Raw genomic sequence first — 25,942 nt, 5'->3', positions numbered from 1 at the left:
CTCAGGTGATCCACCTGCCTCGGCCTCCCAAAGTTCTGGGATTACAGGTGTGAGCCACCGTACTAGGCCTAGATCCAAAATATTATCACCTAAACATATATCCAATATTTCAAAGGTTATGAATCAGATATTTTATATTTTTTGGCTTTGTACTAAGGGTTTGAACCCTAGTGTGAATTTTACACTTGTAGCACATCTCAATTCAGACAAGCCGTGTTTCAAGGGCTCAGTACCCACATGTGGCTGTCGCAGTAGATCTCCTGCAGCATCTGTCAGAGGGTGGGGGCTGTCATTGACCTCTAAGGGTCTGATTGTCAAGACCTAGACCTGCACTGTCCAGTGTGACAGCTCCCTGCTTCCCATTTCTTTGCTGTCCCAACACAGTCTCTTGCGCTTATTCCATGGAAGCAACATCATGTAAGAAAAAACATTTTACATTGCTAATACGGCATTACGTGAAGTAATAAGTAAGCGCTAGGTTTCACTTCCTTGAAAAGGACAATATCCAGCCAGTACTGAGGGTGCAGAAGGCAATAATGGGGCCCGATAAAATCCAGGAACTAGGCCTCCAATGAGAAAAGAATTGCATAAGGTTATCACCCAAGTGCTTCTGTGATTCATATTGCCCTAAATCTATGATCTAAGTTGTCAATAAATAACAAATCACCATGTCACAGTCTTTTGGTTATTATCGTTTCTGAATCCAACGGCCTCAACATTCACCTCTTTCTTGACAGTTACTTGACACTTTAAAGATACCTTCCACCTTCCCATTTTGTTTCACTTGAGGATGGTAACAGAAGTTCAAGGAGAACTGTTTCCTTTTCTTAGAAACTGTCATGTTCCTGCATCTTATTTGCATGCATTTCACCCCAATTAAATGTGCTGAAAATTCCAAAAGCTAACTTTATTTTCTAAAAACCAATGCAATTGCTTTGCTCTGATGTGGGCTTTTTGTAGAAGTAAAAATCCTTCTAGCTAGCCGCTGATGGCCAGCTTGGTAGAAAAGCTCTTTTAAATAACACGGCTTGTATATGCCACTAGCAACCTCAGTCCACACATTCACAGTTTTCCTTACGATGTCTTTAAAGGAGATACAATGGTAAGATCCAAACGTTTTTTGGACATGGGCACTTTTTCCTCTTTGAGGGTGAAATCAGAACTCACTGTGGGTTTATTTGAAAAAGAAATTGAGTTGCCATTAGGGAAACAAGAAATCACTTTTTAAATAAAGCTTGAATCATACCTCAGGACTAGAGAGTTTATAAACATTTTTAATTACCCTCCCCAATATCATCCTCTAGCTGTCATTCCACAGTTTCCCTCAAGGTCATAAAGAAATTACTTTTTTAAAAAGTCAATTTGCAAAATTAGTGAAAGATAACCTAAACAGCACAAGAAGCACACACAGCAAAGGGAGAGCACTGGATCAGTTTTTCTCTTTTTAGCTTGTTGATTTTACATTAGTTTTGTCTCTATCTTAGAGAATTTCCTGTAAAAAAAAAATGATAAAAATGTTTTGTATCTGTGTAGTCCAATATGGTAGCCACTGGCCATGTGTGCTATTGAGCATTAGAAACGTGCCTAGGGTAACTTAGGAACTGAATATTTTTACATTTAAATTTAAATAGCCATGTGTGACTAGTAGTTACCATACTGGACAACACAGCTATACACAGTTAGGGCAGACCTAGGCCACTTAAATCTTTGTGTCTTTATGGGCACAACAGCCTGGAGATTTGAGGCCCATTTAAAACATAAAGCACTTTATGACTTCTTTTTTGAAAGTATTAAGTAATTAAATAGAGCAGCCTCTATGAGGCCAGAAAGAAAAAAAAAAAAGTCTACAAGAAATTCTCTAAGGATGATGCCACTCTTTAGGATGAGCCAGGAAGTGGGTGCGGGGAGCATTAATGTCACAGGAGCTTGGGTCCTAGATGACAGTTCCAGCTCTAGCTCTGCTGTCAAGTAACTGAGTGGCATGAGATCATTTCTGAGTTCCTTGGGCTCTGATTTTCTTATACAATGTGGAATCTGTTAAACAACTACCAAGGTTCCTCCTTGTTCTCAATCTAGTCAGTCCAGCTCTTATTTCTTAGGACATTAAAATATGGGTTGATTGAAAATAATACTTTAAATTGCACTACAAATAGGCTGAGGTTGAGTGATTTTGACAGGCCAAATTGTTGAAGCAAGGGAATGCTACAATTAGTTCATACTATACAGACTATATTCAGATTAGTCTCACAAAGGTATATGATTAATTATAAATGAGGAGAAAGGCAGGTTATTTGCACAAGCAGCTAGTGGCTAGCTCTCCCAGAATGCACAGCTGAAAGGTTTGTGGCCAGTGGATGAGATACTCATCCCAATGCTTCAGCTTCAGGTCCCAGAGGAGAGCCACCTAGGTCCCATTGCAGAGCTCACTACCTATAGGGCCGGCCCATCTCTAACTGCCATTTCCTCTAGCCATGGAGACTTTAAATAAACCTCTGCATTTATCTGTAGCTTGGAGACACATCGTTGTGTTCTGTCACACCAACTAGCCTGCGCCAGAGACACAGGTATCCATCTTGACCCCCTAACCTGAATCCATGTGAGAGACAGAATACCAGCTTCCTTCCCCATGGGCCAAAGGGAAGGAAAAGCAGGAAGGTGCCTAGAGGATTTGCAAATTATGAACAGTAAAGAAAATCAAATGTGGGATTGACGAAAACATCTCTAAATAGAGGTCTGACCAACAACAGATGAGAGAAGAAAAAGAGACAAAAGAAGGAAGGAAGGAAGGAAGGAAGGAAAGGGGAGGAGGGAGGGAGGGAGGGAGGAAGGGAGGAAGGAAGGAAGGGAGGGAGGGAGGAAGGAAGGGGAAGAAGGTGGGTAGAGGGAGCGGGGAGGGAAGGTAGGGAGGGAAGAAAAGGGAGAGGGGAGGGGAAGAATGGAGAAAGGAAGGAAAGAAAGTCGGGGGGGGAAAGACATTTTGTTTTGAAAATTAAACGACATTATTTCAGAAGCCATGAAATAAGAATACATACATTCATAAAAGATAAATGATTGGTGGGTGATAGGGGATGCTATTAATCATATGTCTGTCTATCACTAGGTTCATGTCTTTTTATCTGTATTTGCCTTGACAGGAATCTTGATCTTCTGGCAGAAAACTCTTCCAAAACATTCCTATGTGACACCGCTCATGTATAGGTGTTCCAAACCCAATGTCCAGTTATTTTCACCATTGTGCAAAAATGGGAGACCCTGCCCAGCAGCAGATGGCCCTCAGCAGGGCTGACACTCAGGCCAGGCCCCAGGTGGCAGCTCTCAGAACACACTGTCCAGCTAAACCCTGCACAGACTGGCCATGGAAAATACCTGGTGTTCACATTCCCCAAAAGTTAGGCAAATGACAGGGTCACCCAGTGCACTTCACGGCGTTAGTGGGGAGAACCACGTTTCAGCACAAGTTCACAAATCATTGGGTCCCCCTTGTCAAACACTGCAAATATGTAGCATGCTAAGAAAAACCTCCTTACCTCTCAGACTCTATCACTCAGTTCATCTGAGTAGCTACAATGGAAAATAAAACCTAATAAGTTAAAATGAGGTGTGGAATGCTCAGGAGAAAAACAACAAGGACTACTCCTCCTCATCTGAGTGAATAATTTCTCTCACAGAGTTAATTTTAGCTTTGCAAGTGTTTTGAGATTATATTTTAAATCGGAATTTGTGCATGTGTGATTTAAAATAAAAAAGGCAATCAAGTCTTTCTGCCAATCTAGGTGATGTGAAATTTAATTATCGAGCAGTTATCATTAAAACAAATGCAAAGCAATTTTTTACACATAATTGAATATTTCAGAAGAAAATTTCTGAAAAATCCAAAAGTCCAAAAGAAAACTTCTCAGTGAGAATGTCTGTTTCAATAAGATACCCTGTTTTGTAGTATTGGATGCAGAGAATTTCTAGTTAGACATACATAAGTCTTGCCAGAATTACTATAGTTCAGTTTTGCCGTCTGCATCTAGGAATATGGAAGACTTACCTATGTTACTGGTTATGAATCCCCAATAATGAGTAATGAAAATTCCTATTTATCATTTCTACATCAACACCAGTGTGACAGCAGAAAACAGCATGATTTACCTGGCCCACATTACTGTTGCATAGAATCTAAAGAAATAAATACCTCAATCCATTCAGGAATGTTCTTTTCCCAATTAAGGTTTTGATGACTGCACAATACTGACTTTTTACCTTTTTCTGTTTGCATTTTAATTTTAAAAGTCTGTGTCAATTTTATTTTGGTAATACAGTATGTTTATGTTTCCAGATCTTAACTTCTTATTCTTGGTGTTCCTTTAATATTTAATGTTTTACCTTTTTCAGTTACTGAGAACATCTCATATCTTCTTTATTTATTGACTTGCTTGGGTTGATTTTTTTCTTGACTGTGAAATTATCCATTTGGCAATCATATTGCTAATATGCAAAAAGTTCTTATTTCAATTATAAAAGCAAACGTAACCCATGATTATTAAGAAGACTGTTTTGCAAATTGGCCGTTGTTTATTTCAGAATATAACAAAGTACCACAGGCTAAATTAGAAGCTTAAGGATAAGAACTTTTCTTTTTTGCAATTTAAAATAATAAAGGTAATCAAAGCTTCCTGCCAATCCAGGTGATTGTGAAATTTAATTACCAGTGGTTATCATTAAAACAAAGATAAAGCAATTTCTTTTACACGTAATTGAATATTCCAGAAGAAAATTCGTGAAGAGTTCTCAGAAAATGTATTTTTAAATTAATTGTAACCTGATTATTTCATTTGTTATGTCTCAGTTGGTACCGTAGAATAAATGACACATTTGGGTGACGTAGTTCGACAGCAGCTAGTGAGAGCAAATTCTCAGGAAAATCAGGTAACTTTGACCTTAATGCTGAGCAAATTATTAGATCTTTACTCTGCAAACACAAACAGACTTAAATCTCCCGCTGCTATTCCTCTATGAGAGGTATAACCCATGCTGACTTCACCTCTGTCTATGCTGGACACTACAGAATCAACTGTTCCTTTTTCAGTGCTCAATTGCCCAAATGACCTACGGCTTCCAGAGCTGTTCCATCAAACCCACTGCTACCTGAACAGAAAGAAAACCTCCTACATCAGCAGCAGCAATGAGTGAGCTGGCAGCTCTGTGCATGATGCTGCTTATGGGCCTGTAAGCATAACTTTCCCAAGTGGAAAAGGATCAACGGCCCCAAGGAAGAAAGTCAAAATAAGGCCATGAACTTAACCACCTCCAGGCCTTTACCTAAGCTCTTCTCTCTTCCTGAAATGTCTTTTTCTCCATCTGTTTTCCGGAAAAATTCGACTCAGCTTTCAAGGCCCAACTCGTATGACATTTCCACTGACCCCTCTAATTTGACTAAGTCAATCCCTCTCCTCTGCACCCTCCTCTACAGAATTTGTTTTATCAAACTGGAGTAGAGGTTGCTATTTGCGTGTGTGTCTCAGCTGCTGGATGATAAGGGAAAAGGATCTTGATTCATCCTTCCATGCCAAACACTCAGGACTATGCCTGAAACCTGGAAGACACTCGCATGTTTATTTAATGAAGCCCAAAATTCAAGATCAAATTTAACATGTGATGAAAGAAGTGGATTGTATGTATGTTGGATTCATGTCTGCACCTAAATTCTGAGCCCATGAATGCCTTCTTTTTCATTCCTTGAAGAAATAAAAGTTATTCACATTAAGCATTTATTAAATGCTAGGCCCTGTGCTAAATACATACATTATCTCATTCAATCCCCAAGATACTCTATGAAGTAGGTCTTATCATCAGTATCAGCCTCATTTACAAATGAGGAAATTGAGTCTTGGAGAAGTTAAGTAACTCACTCCAAGATACCGGGCTAGTTGGTGGTGAAGCCAGAATTAAAAGACAACACTCCCAGAACTTCAGAGCTAGAAGGAAGCCTATAATTATCTTTCCCCCTTAGCCTTCTTGAAGCTGAGGTTTATAACTTACTGCCTGGCACATAGTAGGCCCTTGAAAATAGTGATTAATAGACTGATGGAGTGCCCTAATTTCTCAGGTTCTGGCCTTCGCCTGAGACAGCCCAGCTGCCACCACAAATAGGCTCTATTCTTTCTGCCCAACACCTCTCACAGGTGTGAATTGCTTGTGTCATCTGAATTATTCATGATCCACACAATGGTAAGTGTGCTTAAAAAGAGAACTACAATGCTGTATTTTTCAAGACAAAGTACCTAATTGGGGAATTAGGCAGTATAAATTCATGGGCTAGGTTGATTCATGCCAAACAATACATCCATGCCCACTTTTTGAATTTCAGTTTTCACATAATTTCCCAGTTTCCCTTAGGATTAAAAATAGGGGTAAATAAAGCAGGAAAAAGAACCATCATGGGCATCTCCATCCTATCTGAAAGCAATTAACATCATCTAAATCTCATACTGTGTTGTTTCAAACCAATGTATTCTTCCGAAGGCTGTTAGGATTTTCAATCAGGTTTCTTAAGCTACATCAAGATCTGGAAATTCAGATGCCACAGCAGCTGTAATTCATGCCACCAGTAAATCATGTGACACCACCAGCTCCTTGTCCTTTCTCCTTTCGTCTTTTCTTTTGCCCCACCAGTTCATTTTCTAGTGGGCAGTTTTCTGAGAGGAATAACTATAAGCTAATAGAAAGCCAACACCACTGTATTTTCAATTCAATGTTAGTCAACCAAAATGAATTGAAAAACAGCAGCAGTGGTTTGAGGGTACTAAAAATAAACTGTAGCATTTGCTGAGTTCTCAGAATTAAAACCACGGCGGTCAACTTGTTGCTGCTCTTAATAAGATATGACTTCTGTCCCATTGGCTGCTACTACTAGAAACTTGAACTATGTCACACACCTAACAACAACGTGTTTTCGATTAGTTGGCAGTGATCGAGAAAGGAAGTGCCATCTCCCAGGAACTAAACCTGCCAAGAAAGATAACAGATGGCTTTCAACTGATCACCTTGTACCACATCACAATTGCACCTTAGTCAAATTCACCTTGCATTTATGATTTAGTGAGTTACACATCGAAAGCTGTGGTTGCCTTTATGCCCTGCTTGCTATCCAATGCCTCCAAAAAGGTGTTTATTCCTTTGAGCTTAATTTGTGAATAATAATGAAAACAGCCCAACGGGACTTAATACAATATTAATATATTGAACTCTTCCATTAGGACTTCATGACCTTCTTGACCCTCAAATACCGTATACTACACTAAATGTCTTATCAGCTGTCCCTTTGGGTTTGTCATTAAAGTTTTCAATGACCAGAGAGGTAGAGGAATTCTACCTAATGCATCATTCTGATTAGAAACCTGTCATACTCAGAAACCAGTGGGTCTGCTTCTATTGATTCCTACTCCTTCAGATTCATTAGCAATTTTTTTCTCTTCAATTAGACCCGAGGGTCAACCATAGAGAAGCTGAAAGAAGCCTTCCCTTTGCTCAACCATACTTAAAAGAAAAAAAAAATGTATGCCTTGCTGGTGAAATTACAGACGGTATTATTGGAAAATGTCTAAAGAGTCTCTCTCTCTCTCTCTCTCTCACACACACACACACACACACACACACACACATACACTCGTAAATATGCCAAGAGTCAGAGGCTGGGCTCGACCTCCCTTCCCCTAACCCACTTCAATCAGGATCAGAAAGACACATCCCTTCATCGCTGCTGTCTCAAACCCATGCCCAAGCGAGTGTCTCCACATAGCTAATTTCTGAAACAAACAAAGAAAATCAAGTCTGCGAGGAGCGAGGGTTTGCTCCCCTCTGCTCCGGATTTGGGTGTCCAGGGTAGCGGACGAGGCACGGCAAACAGGTCGGGGGCGCTCAGCTTCACCCCAACCTTCTCCGCCCCGCCAGCCCCCGCTCCAGCTGCGACAGAAAGTGCGAGCCTGCCCGCTCCTTTCGCTTTTCGGCCGCTGCACCCCAAGCCCCAGAACACCCGCGTCCGCACACTAAGGGCACCACCGCTCTCCCACCTCTGCGCTGTCAGATGTCAGGCGCGGAGGTGTTCTGGGCACCGAGGTGCTAGCGAACCAAACAAGTGTCACCCCAGACGCCTGCCCCCACTCCGAGAGAGCGGGCGGGACGGCCACAGGTAGGCTCTGTCCATCCCAGAGTGCGGAGCGAGGGCAGGGGGCGAGACCCGGCGCGGCAGCCGCGCCCGACGGGCTGAAACTCACCGGAGGACACCGAAGAGCCGGACAGGCTGGAGTTGCTGGACGCTGCCATCTCCGCGCGCCCCTCGCGTCGCTGCTCGCTCAGCCCCGGTGCGGGCGCCGCCGCCGCTGCCCTCGCCCGGCCGCTCGCAGCCTCCGCGGCCCCCAGCCCATGGCAAAGTCCTGGGGACGCGCAGAAAGCACCAGCCTCCGGACTCTGCCTGCACTTCCTGCTCCACCAGATGACGCGCTGCCGCCGCCGCTATTTATTTGTGGTTTCCGTCCCGCTCCGCGCCTTTGCACGCTTTTCTCCGGGTGTCAGGGGGTAGGTGGGAGCAGAGGGAGGCCGAGGGGCGGCCGGGACGGGCGGATCTCGGCTCCCGCCGAGCCCCTCTGCCGTCCGCGCTACCCTGTGCGCGGCTAGGACCAGGGCGTCCCGGCGGCCCCGAGCCGCCCAGCCAGCTCCCGCACCCTCTCCTGGGCTCCCGCCTCTCCGGCCGCACTTCGAGTAGCCCGGGCAGAGGCGGCGGGAGACGGACAGACAGAGCGACCTCCCCCTTATCCCTCCGCCCCAACTCCGCTCGCGCACACACAAAGGAAGGAGAGGAGACGCGGGCGCACGGGGGCTGGTTCGGCTACCGCGGGCTTGACAGCTCCCGCCAGTGGGGCTGGAGGGGGAGGCTGTGAACTGCTGCACACGGGGAGGCGAGACGGGGGACCGGGTCCCCGGGGTGCTGGGGAGGCCGGCGCGGGGCGCGGGGCGAGCGCGGCTGCCGCGCGCAGCGCTGCTCCTAGGGTTTGAAGGGGATGGGGAGGGAGGGTGTGGGGGAAGGTGGTGGGGCTCGCCGCGCCCCGCTGGGCTCTGGAGCAGCGAGACAGTGGGGGTGGGGGATCCAGAGGGCGAAGGCGGGATCACTAGGGCCACGGTGCTAGGCAGAAGGGAACCTGGGATGACAGAGCCACTGTGGAGCGCTCCTTCCATTCCCCTCCAAATTGTCCTTTGTTGCTCTGGGGCTGACGGCCCCTGCCCTGCAAGAAGGTGCGTTTCCTAAAACACGCGGGAAGCCAACCCAGCTACACTTAAGTAACCCAGCCACGGACAGTGCCCGACGCGTCCATGGGCCTCTGAGGTTGGCCTTCAAAGAAATAGAGCCGTCCAAACGTGTCATCAGGCCCACACAAAGCCGGGTGTCAAAGAGAAAAAGATTCTTCTACTGTGCCTTGCAAAAAAGATTCTCACAAAAGACTTAAGACTTGGCAGCAGGTCCGACTGTGCCCTTTCAGGATAGGAACTGCTCAGGTGTGTGAGAGAAAGAGACTGGAGGACAAGGTGTGTCCCTTCCCCCTGTATTTAAACCTAAATTAATTTCACTGGGAGGAAATATCATGCAGATTTTTTTTAAATCTGTTTCATTCTCCCAGCGGGCTAATCTGTTCTTTCAATCCTAAAGCAACAGAAAACTGTGAAATTTGGAGAGAAATTGTTAGATCAAAGGGAAAAGCAAGCATTAAAGGAATGAAAGTACTCTCATTATATAGCAAAAATGGAAAGTGTTCACATTGGGGTAGTTCAACTTTTTAAAACATGGTTAAAAGAACGTAGTCAATTTAAAAATTATCAGGAGTGGCACAGAACAGCAGCTAGGCCCTGGGGATTCACATCAACCAAGCACCTAATATACAGTGAATAATGAATGTTAAATAATCACAGTACGCACCCACGTCACATTTTCTAGTTGATTAGAACTTAAAAAAAAAAAAAAAAAAAAAAATCCCTCCAGGATGCTATCCCAGTGTGTCTTCCCATTAAGGTCCACTTTTTAAAAATACAGCTTGCTAAATTGTTAAAGGCCTGTCAGCACTCTTCAGTGACGTCGGACTGTGTCTTCCTGACCCTCAACTGTATGGACCTTGAAACAGCCCTGGCTGGTCTAAGGAGACCCAAGCACCCCCGCTTTCCCAGCCCCCTACCACTATCCTTCTTTATTTTGTGGACTGCACGAAATCATGCAGTTCCTAATCTGGAGCCTTCAGGGACACGTGACCCATCACACACTTGGCTTGTGGATCAGATCAGAAGGAACTTACTATTTTCCCAGAGTTCTTCTGATAGAAAACAGCACTTACTTGTTTGACTAGTAATCTATGTATCCCTCCAGGTCTTTAGATGGTGGACTATCTGACTTGGCTATGTCGCCTGGTCGATTTGTTACCATCTGGGCTTCGAAGACAACTGGGTTCAAACTCTGGCTCTGTCACTTAGCTGCGACCTTGAGCAAATTACTTAGACCTACTAAGCCTCAGTTTCTCCACCTTCCTCAAAAATCTGATAACACAGGATGCTGTGAAGATTAAATAAGACGCTATGTGGAAAGCTGCAGTGTAGCTGGCATGAAGTTTGTGTTCCAAAGTGATTGTAAGTTGCTCACTTTAAGGAAGGAATGTATAGTTTGAACAATTTTTGCTTTCTTCATTGCATCTGGAGATAACTAATCAACTGTGACCTGTTCTACTAGGGGGAAATGTCTTATCTTCAACCTATGGCTTATATTTCTTGTCCCAAATTGTGCAATGGGGTAGCAGGTTTCATTATTCATCTCTGAAATTTCACAAAAGGACAATAGATTCTGTTTCTGCAGTTTGGATACTCATATTTGCCTTCATAGAGTTTTAGCTGGAGAAAGTAAAGCATGACTCTGTGAGGCAGATTATTTTTATTGTCCTAAATTGACAGACAAAGGAACAGGGGAGTATTTGCTGTGAAGGCACCACCTGAAGGCCCACCCTATGCTGTACAGAAGTAGAAAAAAGCTGAGACTCATGTTTTCCTGGATCCTGGGGCCAGAAGAGGGATACAAGGCCAACAAACATGCTTGCTGAAGAGAGATGTGCTGATGGGGGAGGTCCAGTCTGTCGGTAGGAGATGAGCTATTACTTTGACACCCATTATTTTGAATACCAAACAGAAAGCTCCAGATTCAGAACTAAAATCTGAAAGTTGATTGATCATCTGGATTGATAAAGCCATAACCAATGGAGAAAACTCAATATGAATAATAATTCACTATCATCCTTCTTAGATTCAGGAGCCTAAAGGCTGGCTGCTCCTTGCAAAAATAGCTAGTATCAGTAAGTTATCAGGACATGCTGGAAATAAAATGCTAACATCCCTCTTTGGTAGGCTCGGGCACCTGTTTGTGGACCTTCTAAAATATTTCTCCAAATGAAACAATGAAAAAGTTATCATCTATTTTATTCATTTATGTATTGCCTTAGTTCTAGGTAATACTTATTTGCCAGTGGAAAGGAGAAATCTTAAGTGTTTGGGAAGTAGAATTTTTAAAGACATTTCCACCTTTTGTCTCCAAATATTAAAAGACTTATGGGATAAAAGGAGTCTTGTGGATAATGTGGTCTTCTTAAGAATAAAAATTATCATTTTGTTTTAACTTAGCTTTCACCTGGCATTCAAAGCCTTCCAAACTTACCTTTCCAATCTAATCTCTGTTCCCCCCTTTCACAAATGCAACCCTCTTTCACAGTGGCCTATGCCCTTGGGGCTAGCAGCACTGGATTCCGCCATTCCTTCCTGCTTCCCATCCTACATACCAAAAGAGTTCAACTAGAATGCACCTTCTCTGGAAAGTCTTCCCTGATTCCCAAGGCAGAAAATAGCTCTTCTTCTGTTGGATTTCTCTAGCCCATCTACTGTACCTCTCAATGTGCAGATCTCGTGCTCTTATTTTAATGGTACTTTTGGTATATATTTCATTTCCTTAGTCCATTAATAGTGGACTTGGCATGGTGGCTCATGCCTAGAATCACAGTGACTCAGTAAGTTGAGGTGGGAGGATCCCTTCCCTTGAGGCCAGAAGTTTGAGACCATCCTGAGCAACATGAGACCTCATCTCTAAAAACATAAAAAATAAATTAGCCAGGCGTTGTGGTAAACCTGTAGTCCTAGCTACTTGGGAGGCTAAGCGGGGAGAACTACTTGAGTCCAGGAGTTCAAGGATGCAGTGAGCTATGATGACACCACTGCACCCCAGCCTGGGAGACAGAGTGAGGCCCTGTCTCAAAAAAAAAAAAAAAAAAAAGCATGGTGGGGGCAGGATCCTTGTTTGCCCAGCCCCTGTATTGTCTACCATACTTTGCATACAATAGGTGCTCAGTGGATGTTGTTCAATAGTTTACTCTTGAATAAATGTGCAAATTAAGGATATCTGTAAATGGTTCTCTTGTATGCCAGTTACTTTCCACATTAGTAGCTGTGACCACTGAGCTACAAGACAATGAGTAAGACATCTGCAGCAAAAAAAGAACTTGATGGTCATCTAAGGATACTACTACCTTTGCTGTGAACAAAAAAGACTGAAACGGTGAAACGTAAGAATAAAATGTTGATGGAGTAAATATTTGCAATCCCCACCCCACCTTCCATCACCAGCTGTTACAATTCACATGATTTATTGTTTGCAGGGTAGCTCTTATGGTGGTGTAATTTGTTTATTTTGTTTCACCATTCTTTTGAAGTTTAAAAGCAGACAAGAAAGCACTGCACGGTGAGTGTGGCTGTGGTAGCAGGAGCTGTGCTCCCTCACTGCAGGCACTCTGGGGTGTTGCTTAGTGAAGGTCATTCCCTTTCCCTGTGCTAAACACGGAATGAAACACCGTATTCCTTACTTTCAAGATTAATCCAGTGGTCGGCATTCACAGGAGAATAGCGGGGCTATTCGTCAACTAGCTTTAAATATTTTATGGCAAATACTCAACCGTTCCCTGAAAGTGGTCCTTTGGCCATCAATTTCTCAACATCAATATGCTCTTTTGCTGTAGTGAGAAATATTTCGCTCTGTAGTTTAAGCCTTATTTCAAATACAAAGACACCTAGTCCTGAGAAAGAGAACGCATTGGCTCTTCTTAGGCAGGCGTCACTAGGGGCAGGAGCTGAGAAACCCGCTGTTTCCTCAGGAGGTGCACAGGCGGCCCAGGATGGCTTAGTGAGCAGGCAGCTCAGACGCCGCAGGTAGCGGTCCTGCCTCTGAACAAAGAGGAGTCCACACCTGGGGTGCAGACAAAGGGAGGCCGCCTCTGCTACCCAATTCCCAGTTCACATCGCCTGCTGCTGGGGACCCCTAGTGGCGGCACACGACGCAGGCACAGGTATTCCTGCATCGTCTTTCTCACTGAGCTGCAGGGGGGCTCAGGGGTATTGCCTGGAGTATCCTATTTGGCTACTTAGCTTGGGCGGATCAGATCGGCACCTGCAGACACTTAAGGCATGCCATCAGCTACAGTCTCTTTGACTGGAAAGACAGAGAGGGAGAAGGGGAGTGTTGGGGGGAAGGGCAGAGAGAGAGAGAGAGAAGAAAGAGAGAGAGTTTTTCTTTCTGTTTGAAGAGAAAAACAGGATAGCATTCAGAAACTAATTGAATATGTTTTCTTCTGCATGTTGCACTCTCTGGCTTTGTTCCCTGACATTTTAGATTACAAACATCTTTTCTGTCCTCAATGTCCTAAGAGAAATCTAGGATAAACTGAAGCGAAGCCAGCTGTAAGCCTGCTCTGGGCAAAAGCACGGAATGAGTTTGTATTTCTTGTCTTCTGGGAGGGTGGGGGGTTCCTAGGCCTTATACTCTTTTTCTATGAAAATTTGCTTTCATAATGGTATATATTTATTCTCGGCTACCTGTTCATTTATTCAAGCATTCATTAATTCACTCAGTCATGTTGACTAAGCACTCATTATGTGCCAGGGAGTATACAAGGCTGGGGAATAAATATATGAGGGAAACTGGCTGGGCGCTGTGGCTCATGCCTGTAATCCCAGCACTTTGGGAGTCTGAGGTAGGCAGATCATTTGAGGTCGGGAGTTCGAGACCAGCCTGGCCAACATGATGAAACCCCATCTCTACTAAAAATATAAAAATTAGCCAGGCATGATGGTATGCGCCTGTAATCTCAGCTACTGGGGAGGCTGAGACAAGAGAATCGCTTGAACCCAGGAGGCAGAGGTTGCAGTGAGCTGAGATTGTGCCACTGCACTCCAGCCTGGTGACAGAGCAAGACTCCATCTCAAAAAAAAAAAAAAAAAAAAAAAGACATGAGGGAAAACTATACCCTTGCTGTGAGGGATCCTACAAAACAACCTCGACTCCTTCCTGTGACATTTACATTTCAGCTGGGACAAAGTTTAAAATAGCTATAGAAATGATTTCTGTTTGGGAATTATAGGTATTATCCATGCTGGTGACGACTTTCTTTTCAGCAGTTTTGTTGTTGTTGCTTTTAACAAAACGTCCAAAATCAAGCCTCAAAGCCTATTTCTAGACAGCTGCCTTTTTCTCATCCACAGTTTTAGCTTATCAGCCCAGGGAACAGAGCAGATACTGTACTCTGAATGTCCTCTGCCTTCACTCCCCAAGAAAATCTGAATCAATATTTTCATTTCTTTTCCTGTAGCAGCTATACGTTCAATAACAAAACAGAAATCCTTTTTTTTTTTTTTTTTTTAAAAAAGGAGAGTAAATGGGCATTGAAGGAAAGCTAACAGACACAATATCTGAGCCAATCTTCTGATACATAAAACGTATTTTGGTCTTTTACAAAATATTCCAGATTGTCTGTAAAACAAAGCACGTAAAAATGATTCCAGGAAAGTTTAATATGTACGTATGGAGTCAAAAAGGCCTGGGCTTCAATCCTAGCTCGTCATTTATTAGCTGTGTGACCCTGAGCAAATTATTTAATCTTATATTCTTGATCTCTGAAATGGGTTAATAACCCCTATTTACAGACTTGGTGATGATTGAATGAAGTGATAGATGTAATCCAGTGTCTAAAGCATAGAAGTCCAGTTAGGAATTCTAGGTGGCCTCTGTTCCTTAGAGCAAAGTATAGCCTGCTCACATCTGCTTCTCTGGAGTAATCTGCGAGAATTATGGTCTGATGCAAAAGTAATTTTCATCTCTCCCTGTCACCTCCATGTTACATCACCTCTATGCGAGTATATTAAGGCATATGAGCCAGGCCTGGGCTTTGAAGATAAATCTGAGTTCAAATCCTAATTTAGCTACAGACAGTTTGGTGACCTTGGACAAATAATCTTTCACCTTCTCAGTCTCCTCATCAGGTAAAATGGAGACAATAATATACTTCATATTTATGTAAATGAATGTAGGCCCAACAGTAATGTTATTATCACTCAATTATATTCTGCACAGCAGGTAGTTTTCAACTGTGTTGATTCCTGGGGAGAGAGTGGATGTTGACAATACAGCAGGATCTTTTTTTATTTTGTATTTTTATTTTTTGAGAGGGAGACTTGCTCTTGTTGCCCAGGCTGGAGTACAATGGTGGAATCTCAGCTCCTGCCTCCCAGGTTCAAGTGATTCTCCTGCCTCAGCCTCCCAAGTAGCTGGGATTACAGGTGGGATTACACCACCACGCCCGGCTAATTTTTGTAATTTTAGTAGAGATGGGGTTTCTCCATGTTGGCCAGGCTGGTCTGGAACTCCTGACCTTAGGTGATCTGCCCACCTCAGCCTCCCAAAGTGCGGGGATTACAGGTGTAAGCCACCGTGCCTGGCCATACATCAGAATCTTTAGGAAGTGGCATGTATAATATAAAAGAGTATACTCAAGTTCTCTCTTTCTCTCTCATGTTCTCTCTGACACACATACACACACACACACACACACACACACACCACTAGATGATAATGCCTTACATCTGGACATGTCCCCACCCAGTCCCATTGGGTGAGAAACCTGGTGGAATTTCAAAGTAGATTTCAATAAAAGTGTAGACAGATTACTTAAGCTCTCTGCCAAATTTGGCCCCTATAAGATGGAGTAGAAACCAACATTTGATGACCACTACTACTGCGGCAACTATTATGACCACTCTCACGATGTTTTCTGCCATTAGTGACATAGAAAAGCCACTCTCCTTAAGTAATCATTTACTATGTGCCAGGATCATGCTGAGCACTTTGTATACATTATCATATACCCGTAACAATCATGAAGTGAGAATTGTTATCCTCATTTTCCATTTGGGGAAACTGAGGCTAGAAAACTTATATAATAATTAAAATGCTGAACAACTCTAGCTATAGATATTATCATCCCTGTTCTTTTTGGTTAAGAAAACAAAAAATTAGAGAGGGTAAGTAATTTATCAAGGTTACAGGCATTAATTTGAACACACCTTTGGCTGATTCATTCCAATACACACTGAAAAAAAAAAAAACCTTACCCTTTTGTTTTTATTTGAAATTTCAGCCTGCTGTTATGGTAAGTATTTTCCTGTTTGAGACTTTAGTCAGGTGAGAAGTCTTTAAAATCCATGTTCTTTGCTTGAATACTCATGTTTTTATTTTTATTTTTCCTTCCTTCTCTCTCTCTCCCTCTCTCCCTTCTTTCCTTCCCTCCCTCCTTCCTTCCTTCCTTCCTTCCTTCCTTCCTTCCTTCCTTCCTCTCTCCCTCCCTCCCTCCCTCCCTCCCTCTCTCCCTCTCTCCCTCTCTCCCTCTCTCCCTCTCTCCCTCTCTCCCTCTCTCCCTCTCTCCCTCTCTCCCTTCCCTTCCCTTCCCTTCCCTTCCCTTCCTTCCCTTCCCTTCCCTTCCCTTCCCTTCCCTTCCTTCCTTCCTCTCTGTCACGCAGGCTGGAATATAGTGACGCGATCACAGTTCACTGCTGCAGCCTCAACCTCCTGGGCTTAATCAATCCTCCCACCTCAGCCTCCCAAGCAGCTGGGACTACAGGCACGTGGCTGTTTTTTAAAATTTTTAGTGGAGACAGGGTTTTGCAATGTTGTCCAGGCTTGTCTCAGACTCCTGGGCCCAAGTAATCTACCCACCTTGGCCTCCCAAAGTGCTGGTACAGGTGTGAGCCACCGGGCATGGCCTACTTACGTTTTTCAGTTTGAACCTAGGATGATACTGTCATTTTTCTTTGCCTAAAACATAAACTTTGGGGTAGGCCAGGCTCCAGGGAACTCATAGGACTTGTACTCCTGACCCCAAGGGCCCTGGCAGGGACAGGCATAGTATAGGGAGACTAAGAAATCATTTGCCCGAGTGCAGGGAAGGGATCAAAATTATTCCCTAATCAAAAACCCCATCCTGTTCAACTTCCAGTTGCTCAGAGTTCCATAGTGAGAACTTTACTTCTTAAACTTACTGAAACAATACAGTGAGCATCTGCTATAATTTAATCACCTCTGGGGAACTGAAGGAATTAAATAAAATAACGATTTTTACATGGGTGAGTTTCCCTATCCCCAAAAGCTGAATTTAATTCCAAGGGGGACCAACACATAGGACAGGGCTGCACAACCTTTAATATAACTACATATTGGTCTTGCTAAAACGCAGATTCGCATCCAGCAGTTCTGGGGCAGGCCCCTGAATTTCTAACAAGCTTGGAGGTGATGTGAATAATTTTGAGTAATAAAGGTCCTAGGGCGATGGTTTGCAACTTGGGGTATACATGAGAATCACTCAGAAGGCTTTTAGAAATCCCAGTGCCCAGATCACACTCCAGAATAAACAAATCAGAATCTGAGGGTGGCAGAAGGTAGAAACCAAACATCAGCCTTTGTTTTTTATAATTCCCAGGTGATTTTGATATGCTGCTAAGGTTTGATAAGAGAGATGGGATTCAGAGTAGATTATATTGTTGAAGAGTTTGGCTGGAAATGGTAAACGCTAATGTTGCTCCATGACTTTGCCAGGATTGTCTCTGGTCATGAAGGAAGGAGAGGGAATCAGATTCTTATCAAGATCATGTAACCACAGACATCATGATACGAGAAAATAGAATAAAATCTAACATTAGCATGAAATTTTCTCAGTCAATGTGGGGCAATTCTTCTTCAGATTTTGGTCCATGTTATGATCTTTAAAATATACTTCTCAATGAATAAGTGTAAACAATAGGCACTTACTTTAGGATCACTCCCACAAGAACAGCCAGCTGTCGGTGAAGCAGATGTTTTCCAGCAAATCCACTCTATCATTTCTCAATCATAAAGAAGATTAGAAATGGGATTTTCAGCTCAGATGGGGTTGAAAGGTGACGTTTATGCCTAAGAAATACTTCACACCAGAGCTAGAAAAATTGGTTTGGAGAAAAAATATCTCACAACTTCTTGTGTGTTCTGAATATAAGAAAATAAAACCCTCATCTTGGACAGAAAGAGGTGGTATCACAGACGAATGCACTTGCCATCTATTCTTAACGGTGGCAGCAACAGAGAGGCAAAAGTATTTTAGCTGACTCTTTATACCCAAAGATTTTCGTCCTTATCCACATAAACTCCCATTCCTCAGGGCTGACATTGAAAGGGTGAAAAATTAAGTAAACCACAATGTTTACAGTGGTTAACTCAGGTGTGATGTTTAATTTTATGCATCAACTTGATTGGGCTGTGGGGTGCCCAGGTATGTGGTCAAACATTATTTCTGGGTGTTTCTGTGAGTTTTTGGATGAAGTTAACATTTAAATCAGCACACTGAGTAACACAGATTGGCCCCCAGTATGTAGATGGGCCCCATCACATCAGTTGAAGGCCTGGAGAAAACAAAAAGGCTGACCCTCCCTTGGCAGTAAGAGAAAACTTTCCTGATGGCCTTGGGAATGAATCGTCAGCTGTTTTCCTGCCTTCAGATTCAAACTGAACCATTGGCTCTTCCTGGGGTTCCAGCCTGCTACCTTGACAGGAACTATACCATCAGCTCTCCTGGGTCTCTTACATGCCAAGTCATCCTGCATATCTGGGACTCACTCCATAATCAGTGAGCCAATTGCACACACTAAATCTCTCCTATCTGTATATCTCATATAGTCATATATTCTCTCATATAAATATATATATATATCTATGAGATATATAGATGTATGAAATATGAGATATACCATATATAATATTCCTAAATATATATATCATATATATCCACTATATATCTTATATGTAGATTGTGTATATATATATCCTATATATATTTCTTCTATGAATATCTCTTCTATCCATCTATCTATCATCTATCTGTATCTCCTGTACAGTTAGTAGTCCTTTGGTATCCATGGGAGACTGGATCCAGAACCCCTCCTCAGATATCAAAATCTGCACATGCCTAAGTGTCTTATATAAAATAGTGTAGTATTTGCAGATAACCTATGCATAGCCTCCTGTATACTTTGAATCATCTCTAGATTACTTACAATACCTATACTATGTAAATGCTATGAAACTCATTGTTATGCTCCATTGTTTTTATTTGTATTATTTTTAATTGTTGTATTGTAATTTTTATCATTTTTTCTAATATTTTTGGTTGGTTGAATGCACAGGTGTGGAACCTATAAATATGGAGAGCTGACTACATATGTATCTCCTATTAATCTATATCTAATCTACATATATCATATATCCTATACATATATCTTCTATATATCTCTCTCTTATTGGTTCTCTTTCTCTAGAGAATGCCACCAATTCAGCACTTAAAACATTCTGGGCCAGGTATGGTGGCTCATGCCTGTAATCCTAGTACTTTGGGAGGCCGAGACCGGCAGACCACTTGAGGCCAGAAATTTGAGACCAGCCTGCCCAACATGGTGAAACCCTGTCTCTACTAAAAATACAAAAGTTAGCCAGGTGTGGTGGCACACACTTGTAAACCCAGCTACCTGGGAGGCTGAGGCATGAGAATTGCTGAACCTGAGAGAGAAAAGTTGCAGTGAGCCGAGATCATGCCACTTCACTCCAGCCTGGGTGACAAAGCAAGACCCTGTTTCAAAAAAAAAAAAAAAAAAAAAGCCAGGAACGGTGGTTCACACCTGTAATCCCAGCACTTTGGGAGGCCGAGGCGGTCAGATCACCTGAGATCGGGAGTTCGAGACCAGCCTGACCAACATGGAGAAACCCTGTCTCTACTAAAAATACAAAATTAACCGGTTGTGGTGGCACATGCCTGTAACCTCAGGAGGCTGAGGCAGGAGAATTGCTTCATTCTGGGAGGCAGAAGTTACAATGAGCCCAGTTTGCACCGTTGCACTCCAGCCTGGGCAACAAAAGTGAAACTCCAACTCAAAAAAAAAAAAAAAAAAGGTCTGCCATATTTTCCAGTTGCCTTCCTACCCTTCTCTCTCATACAATGGGAAGATTCTGGAGGGCAGTGATGATGCTTTGTTGTTTTCATATTTCCCTTCTCTAACTCAAGAATCTTTCCTGTAATAGAATTTCAAAAATGTAGAATCCAGCTGAGTGTTTATCTTTGTTCTGGATTCTAAAGCCATTTAAAGGCAGCAGGCTGTCCTGATTTTCCACACGAAAGGGCAGAAACGGGATTAACACAATAGGATGCTGTCTGTATTCTCTTCTACCCTGTCCAAGGAATTTAATTTCCTATAAGCCTACCTCCAGTTCTCGTTGGGACAGTTATATTCAAGAACCTTAATACTTCAGACCCTCTTTTGACATTAAATCTTTGCTGAATGCTAACAATATTGAGGGACATTGGGTTTACTCAATTTGTATTTTTAGGTATGAGTGTATGTAATTGTGTAGACAAAGTATTTGAACGTTGAACTAATATTTTAAAGTTTTGATCCAAATGTGTGATATTGGATAAAAATACCCTAGGAGGTTTAATGTGGGTAATACAGACTAAACTCGTCAAGTAGTTAAATAGGATTATCTGACAGGACTTATGAAAACGTCTGAAGAGTATTGCAACTTTCTATGTTTTCATTTTGATCTGGGTCCTCATATCCCTATTCTGCTACACTCTATGTGTCATGTCACAATGAGGAGTTTTTGTGTTTTAATGCTGCTTATGATCTTATTTCATTATTGGTAGGTGGAACACTATCAGATTAATACAACTCTTTTAAGGCATTGAATAGAAAGATTCCACCACTGCTAACCTTCTTCTGCATTCCTATTTTTCAAACTCTATCATTACCTTCTCTTCTGTAGAGCATCCTGTCACCATCTTATAATAGAAGTTCAGCTCATTTGCATATGCATTTGCAGGTTTTCATTAAGAGGAAGATGGCACAATGATTAATGAGTGTGAGTTCTCATTTTGCAAAAGGAATATTGTCTTTTCAAAAAATATTCCATCTTTCAGAGCACTGAAAGAAATAGTCATAATTTAAGTAAGAAAAAGTCATTTACAGCATTTATGTTATTTAAGATGTTTTGCTTATAAAGTAATTCATGCTTACTGTAGACATGTTAGAGGCAAAAAAAGAGATAAGTAAGACAAAAAAGAAATCATCCATATTCCCTCCACCATGAATAAATACTTTGGTACTTTTCCCCCCTTTGGGAATTAGCAATTTAGCAGCCTGATTTTTGCAGTTTACATTACATAGCAATATGAACATTCATGTGGAAAATGTTTGTTAGGACCTATATAAAAAATGTCTATTTTGGAATGTTAAGATTATTAGTGTCTACTTTATTTAGTTTTTCTAGATTGTGTAATTTTTAAAATGAGTACATTTTACTTTTCTAGTTGGAGGCAATAATAAAGCTACTTTCCTTTTGGAATGAACTTGTACAATTATTTCCCGTGTCATTATAGATTCCTAATGTGACTTTTAATGGCAGTATAAAATTCCGTTCTATTAATCTACAATAATTCATGTTGTTACTCCTCTGTTGATTGAAATTTAGGTTGTTTCACAGTTTTTGGCCTTTCTTGAATTACTCTTGGACAAACATCCTTACACATAAATCTATATGTGCCTTTCTGTTTATTTTCTTAGGCTTGATTGCTGTAAATTGAACACATCAGTGGCAGGGGCACCAGCTGCACAACCCTAGGAGCCACCAAACACAGTGTATTCTACATAAATGTTGCTGCCAGGAGCCCCAGTTCAAACTACAATGTGAGTAATGCCTGCTGGAGTAGAACAATAGCTGAAGCCTTGGTCAAGGCTGTGAAAATATTTAAAGCACTAGATAAAAATTGCCAAGCTGCCTTCTGGAAAAAAGTGTCTGAATTTATATTCATTCCAGAACTCACTACATATATCACAATCGAGAACTAGAATATATTTTAAAACACAAATTCTCTAGGAAAAAAAGGCCTCCCATTGCTGTATTCATTTGTATCTAACTGATTACTAGGGAGATTAACTTTTTGCTTATGTCTACTAGTCATCTGTACTTCTTCTTTTGCAAACTGCCTATTCATATCTTTTGGCAAAATAATAGTAAGTACTGAGTACCAGTAATTGGCACCAAGAGTTTTTCATGTATGGTCTTACTCTTTTCAATTACACTGCAAGCAGTCATGCTTATTATCTCCATATTACAAATTAGAACTCTAAGAGGTATATGGATGATACGAGTCTTGTCCAACATCACACAGAATGTGACAGGGCCTGGATTTGAACCCAGCTCTAACTCCAGAGCCTGAGCTCTAAATCTTTGGACCCTAGTGCCCCTTAATTAGTGTGTTAGTGCTCTTATTAGTTTGTAATAACTCTTTGCATAGTAATTATAATAACCTTTAATTGGTCAAATTTGTGGCAAAGGTATTTTTATTGGCTCATTACTTGCCTTACTTTGATTTATACAGATTTAAGTCTTTTTTTTTTTTTTTTTTTTTGAGATGGAATCTCGCTCTGTTGCCCAGGCTGGAGTGCAGTGGCCAGATCTCAGCTCACTGCAAGCTCCGCCTCCCAGGTTCACACCATTCTCCTGCCTCAGCCTCCCGAGTAGCTGGGACTACAGGCGCCCGCCACCATGCCCGGCTAGTTTTCTCTGTATTTTTTTAGTAGAGACAGGGTTTCACTGTGTTAGCCAGGATGGTCTTGATCTCCTGACCTCGTGATCCTCCAAAGTGCTGGGATTACAGGCCTGAGCCACCGCACCCGGCCCAGATTTAAGTCATTTTTATATCAATTTAGATGACTTTTTTTTTTGAGATGGAGTCTTGCTCTGCCGCCCAGGCTGGAGTTCAGTGGCATGATCTTGGCTCACTGCAACCTCCACCTCCTGGGTTCAAGCGATTCTCCTGCCTCAACCTCGTGAGGAGCTGGACTACAGGCATGTGCCACAACGCCTGGCTAATTTTTTTGTATTTTTAGTAGAGATGGGGTTTCACCGTGTTAGTCAGAATGGTCTCGATCTTTCTTGACCTTGTGATCTGCCCACCTTAGCCTCCCAAAGTGTTGGGATTACAGGCGTAAGCCACCATGCCCGGCCTAGATGTCACTATTGGTACTTTATCACATTTAAAAAATATTTTAAATTTGATTCACAATATTATTAAAATGTTTGATGTGAAATATTTTCCTTTCCAATAAAAAAACTATTGGGGAACAGATTGACTTCAGAATATTAAGAATGAAACATATGTAAGCATAATATGTGAATATTTGGAAATGAAATAATCTACATCATTGATGAAAGGACATCTTATTTCTCATTGATATTTCCACTGTTTGCAGGGAAATATAATCATTTGAAAATACAAGACAAATAAGAAAAGATTAATAGAATGCTTAGCAATGTAAGTTATCTTAATGCTTTCAAAATAAGAGAGTGATTAGATTGTTCGTAATACTTAAGTTGGTTCGCTTGCAATAATAAATAAATCCTCACATGCACTAACTTAGTTTTGCAAAGTATAACAAAAAATGAACCTAATAAATGCTATATAGCCCCTCCGCAAATGTCCAGTTCTTACCTGTGTTTTGCATTGATATAAAATAGAATAGTTATTAAGTATTTTGTAATTTGAGAAATAAAAAATCTGGTAATTATTGATGGTTTCTCTACTTAAAAAAAGGAGAATATTTATTTACATATATCAGAGTAATTCTATTTGGCAAAGGATATATATCAAAATAATAATCATTTGTGTTACTAACATCTGCCTTGTTCTTGCCTATGAAGGAGACTTAGGACAAGTGTCAGAATCTTTCCTTCTCACTCCATGAAGGATTTGTGTTGAGTCTGGGTTCCTGGGTTTTCTAGCATCTGAGAGTGGTCAAAAAATTCTCAAAGTGCAAAACTTCAGCCCGAGTTTCTGTGCAGAGCATTCAGTAGTCTTTTCTCAACAAGGTTGACTGAGGAAGGCCGACACTGTGAGGGAAGGAAGGCAGAACTGATCTAGCAAAGAGTGAAGGGAGCACTCTTCTTCATGACTTGGAGTGGGATGGGGTGGTTCTTAAGGATGGCATCCCATGCCCACTCTCATGCAGTGCTGTGTGAGGGGATGGAGATTTCTGAAGGGTTCTCCCAAGATGGCAGCATGGCCTAACACAAATAAGCCTTATGCCCAAGCTTGGCAAAAAGAAAATGGAGGGGCTGTTTTCAAAGGGTCCATGAGGACTGTAAGTGTGTCTGCATGATATTGGAGGATCACCTCCTGTTTTCTGATACCAAGAGAGATCCTGGGTCCCCTATAATCCTAAGGAGGCAGGAGACCTCAAAACCATGACTGAGGAGGTGCAAATGCTGGTTAGCTCTGGTAGGTGGGGTCCTGCCTGGACTATAATGCCCCTTAACTGGTGTGTTAGTGTTCTTTTTATTAGTTTATAATAACTCTTTACATAGTAATTAACCTTTGATTGGTCAAATCTGTGGCAAATGCATTTTTATTGGCTGATTATTTGCCTTAATTTGATATAGGGATTTAAGTCATTTTTCATATCAATGTAGATGGCTAATTCCACTTCAAGTTGTTAAATTAATTAATTAATGCCAAACAGTCATTCAACAAACAATAACTGAGCCCCTACTATGATCCAGGCATAGGTATAGATCCTGAGAATATAACAATAAACAAAGTCCCTACCCTCAAGAGGCACAGACAATGAACTGTTTTTTTAAAAAGATAACTTCAAGTGCTGAAAAATAAGTGTTCAGATGAACATAAAACAGCATGCTCAGGCAATGTCTCTTGGAGGATGTGACATTTCAGCAGAGACCTGATCTTGCAGGTCTAGAGGAGGGAACAGCAGATCTAAAGGGCTGAGTCAGACACGAGCTGGGTATGTTAGAGGAACAGGAAAGGCGGCCAGTGGAGCTGGTGTCAAAGGAATTAAACGGCACACAGAGGAAGACCAGGTCAGAGGCTGAGTAGATGCCAGATCCTAGCAGCCACGTGGGTCATAGTGGAGATTTTCTGTTTATTTCTAGACACAATGGGAAGCCACAGAAGCTTTTAGGAAGGGGATGACATGTTCTGATTCATACTTGCTTTGGCAGCTGTGGAAAAGGATAGTCAGAAGAGCAGGGTGCATGGTGGCTATGTGACTATTCCAGTGGTTTCAAAGAAAGGCTGATTGTGTGCACAGAGGATAGTAGCAGCAGAGATGGCAAGACACCATCAGACTCAGGGTAGAATCTGACAACACTTGCTGATGATGGAATGTGAGGCATGAGATAAACAATCATCAAGGTGACTCCTAGGTTTTTAGCTGAGCAGTTAAATGGTTGATGGTGCCACTTGCTGTGATGGTGAAGGCTTAGGGAGGGAAACTTTGTGTAGGGATGGAACCAAGGGTTGTGTTTGGGATATGTGAAGTTTGAGGCACCTATGAAATGTCTAAGGAGATGTCAAGTAGCAGGGTTTCGGGAGAGGTCTGGGTTGGAAAAAAAGATTTTGGTTATAAAGTGAATGAATGAAAGAACAGATAGATAGGTGGGAGCATAATGATAAGGGTAGGTGTT

General features: G+C 42.0%; 1 protein-coding gene across 2 annotated transcripts in view; it reads right to left on the bottom strand.

Annotated features, from left to right (window-relative positions):
* CHN2 (chimerin 2) overlaps positions 1–10,079 on the bottom strand; it is a 320,147-nt gene extending 310,068 nt beyond the window's left edge. For both annotated transcript variants that reach the window (XM_033193754.1, XM_033193755.1), the window contains exon 1: positions 8,262–10,079. In XM_033193754.1, the coding sequence (XP_033049645.1) occupies positions 8,262–8,310 (49 nt within the window). In that variant the 5' untranslated portion in view covers positions 8,311–10,079. The remainder of the gene's footprint in view (positions 1–8,261) is intronic.
* Between the last annotated feature and the right edge of the window lie 15,863 nt (positions 10,080–25,942).

Source organism: Trachypithecus francoisi, unplaced genomic scaffold, assembly GCF_009764315.1.
Source record: "Trachypithecus francoisi isolate TF-2019V2 unplaced genomic scaffold, Tfra_2.0 Lachesis_group4, whole genome shotgun sequence".
Lineage (NCBI taxonomy): Eukaryota > Metazoa > Chordata > Mammalia > Primates > Cercopithecidae > Trachypithecus > Trachypithecus francoisi.
This window is presented reverse-complemented; position numbering and strand designations above follow the sequence as displayed.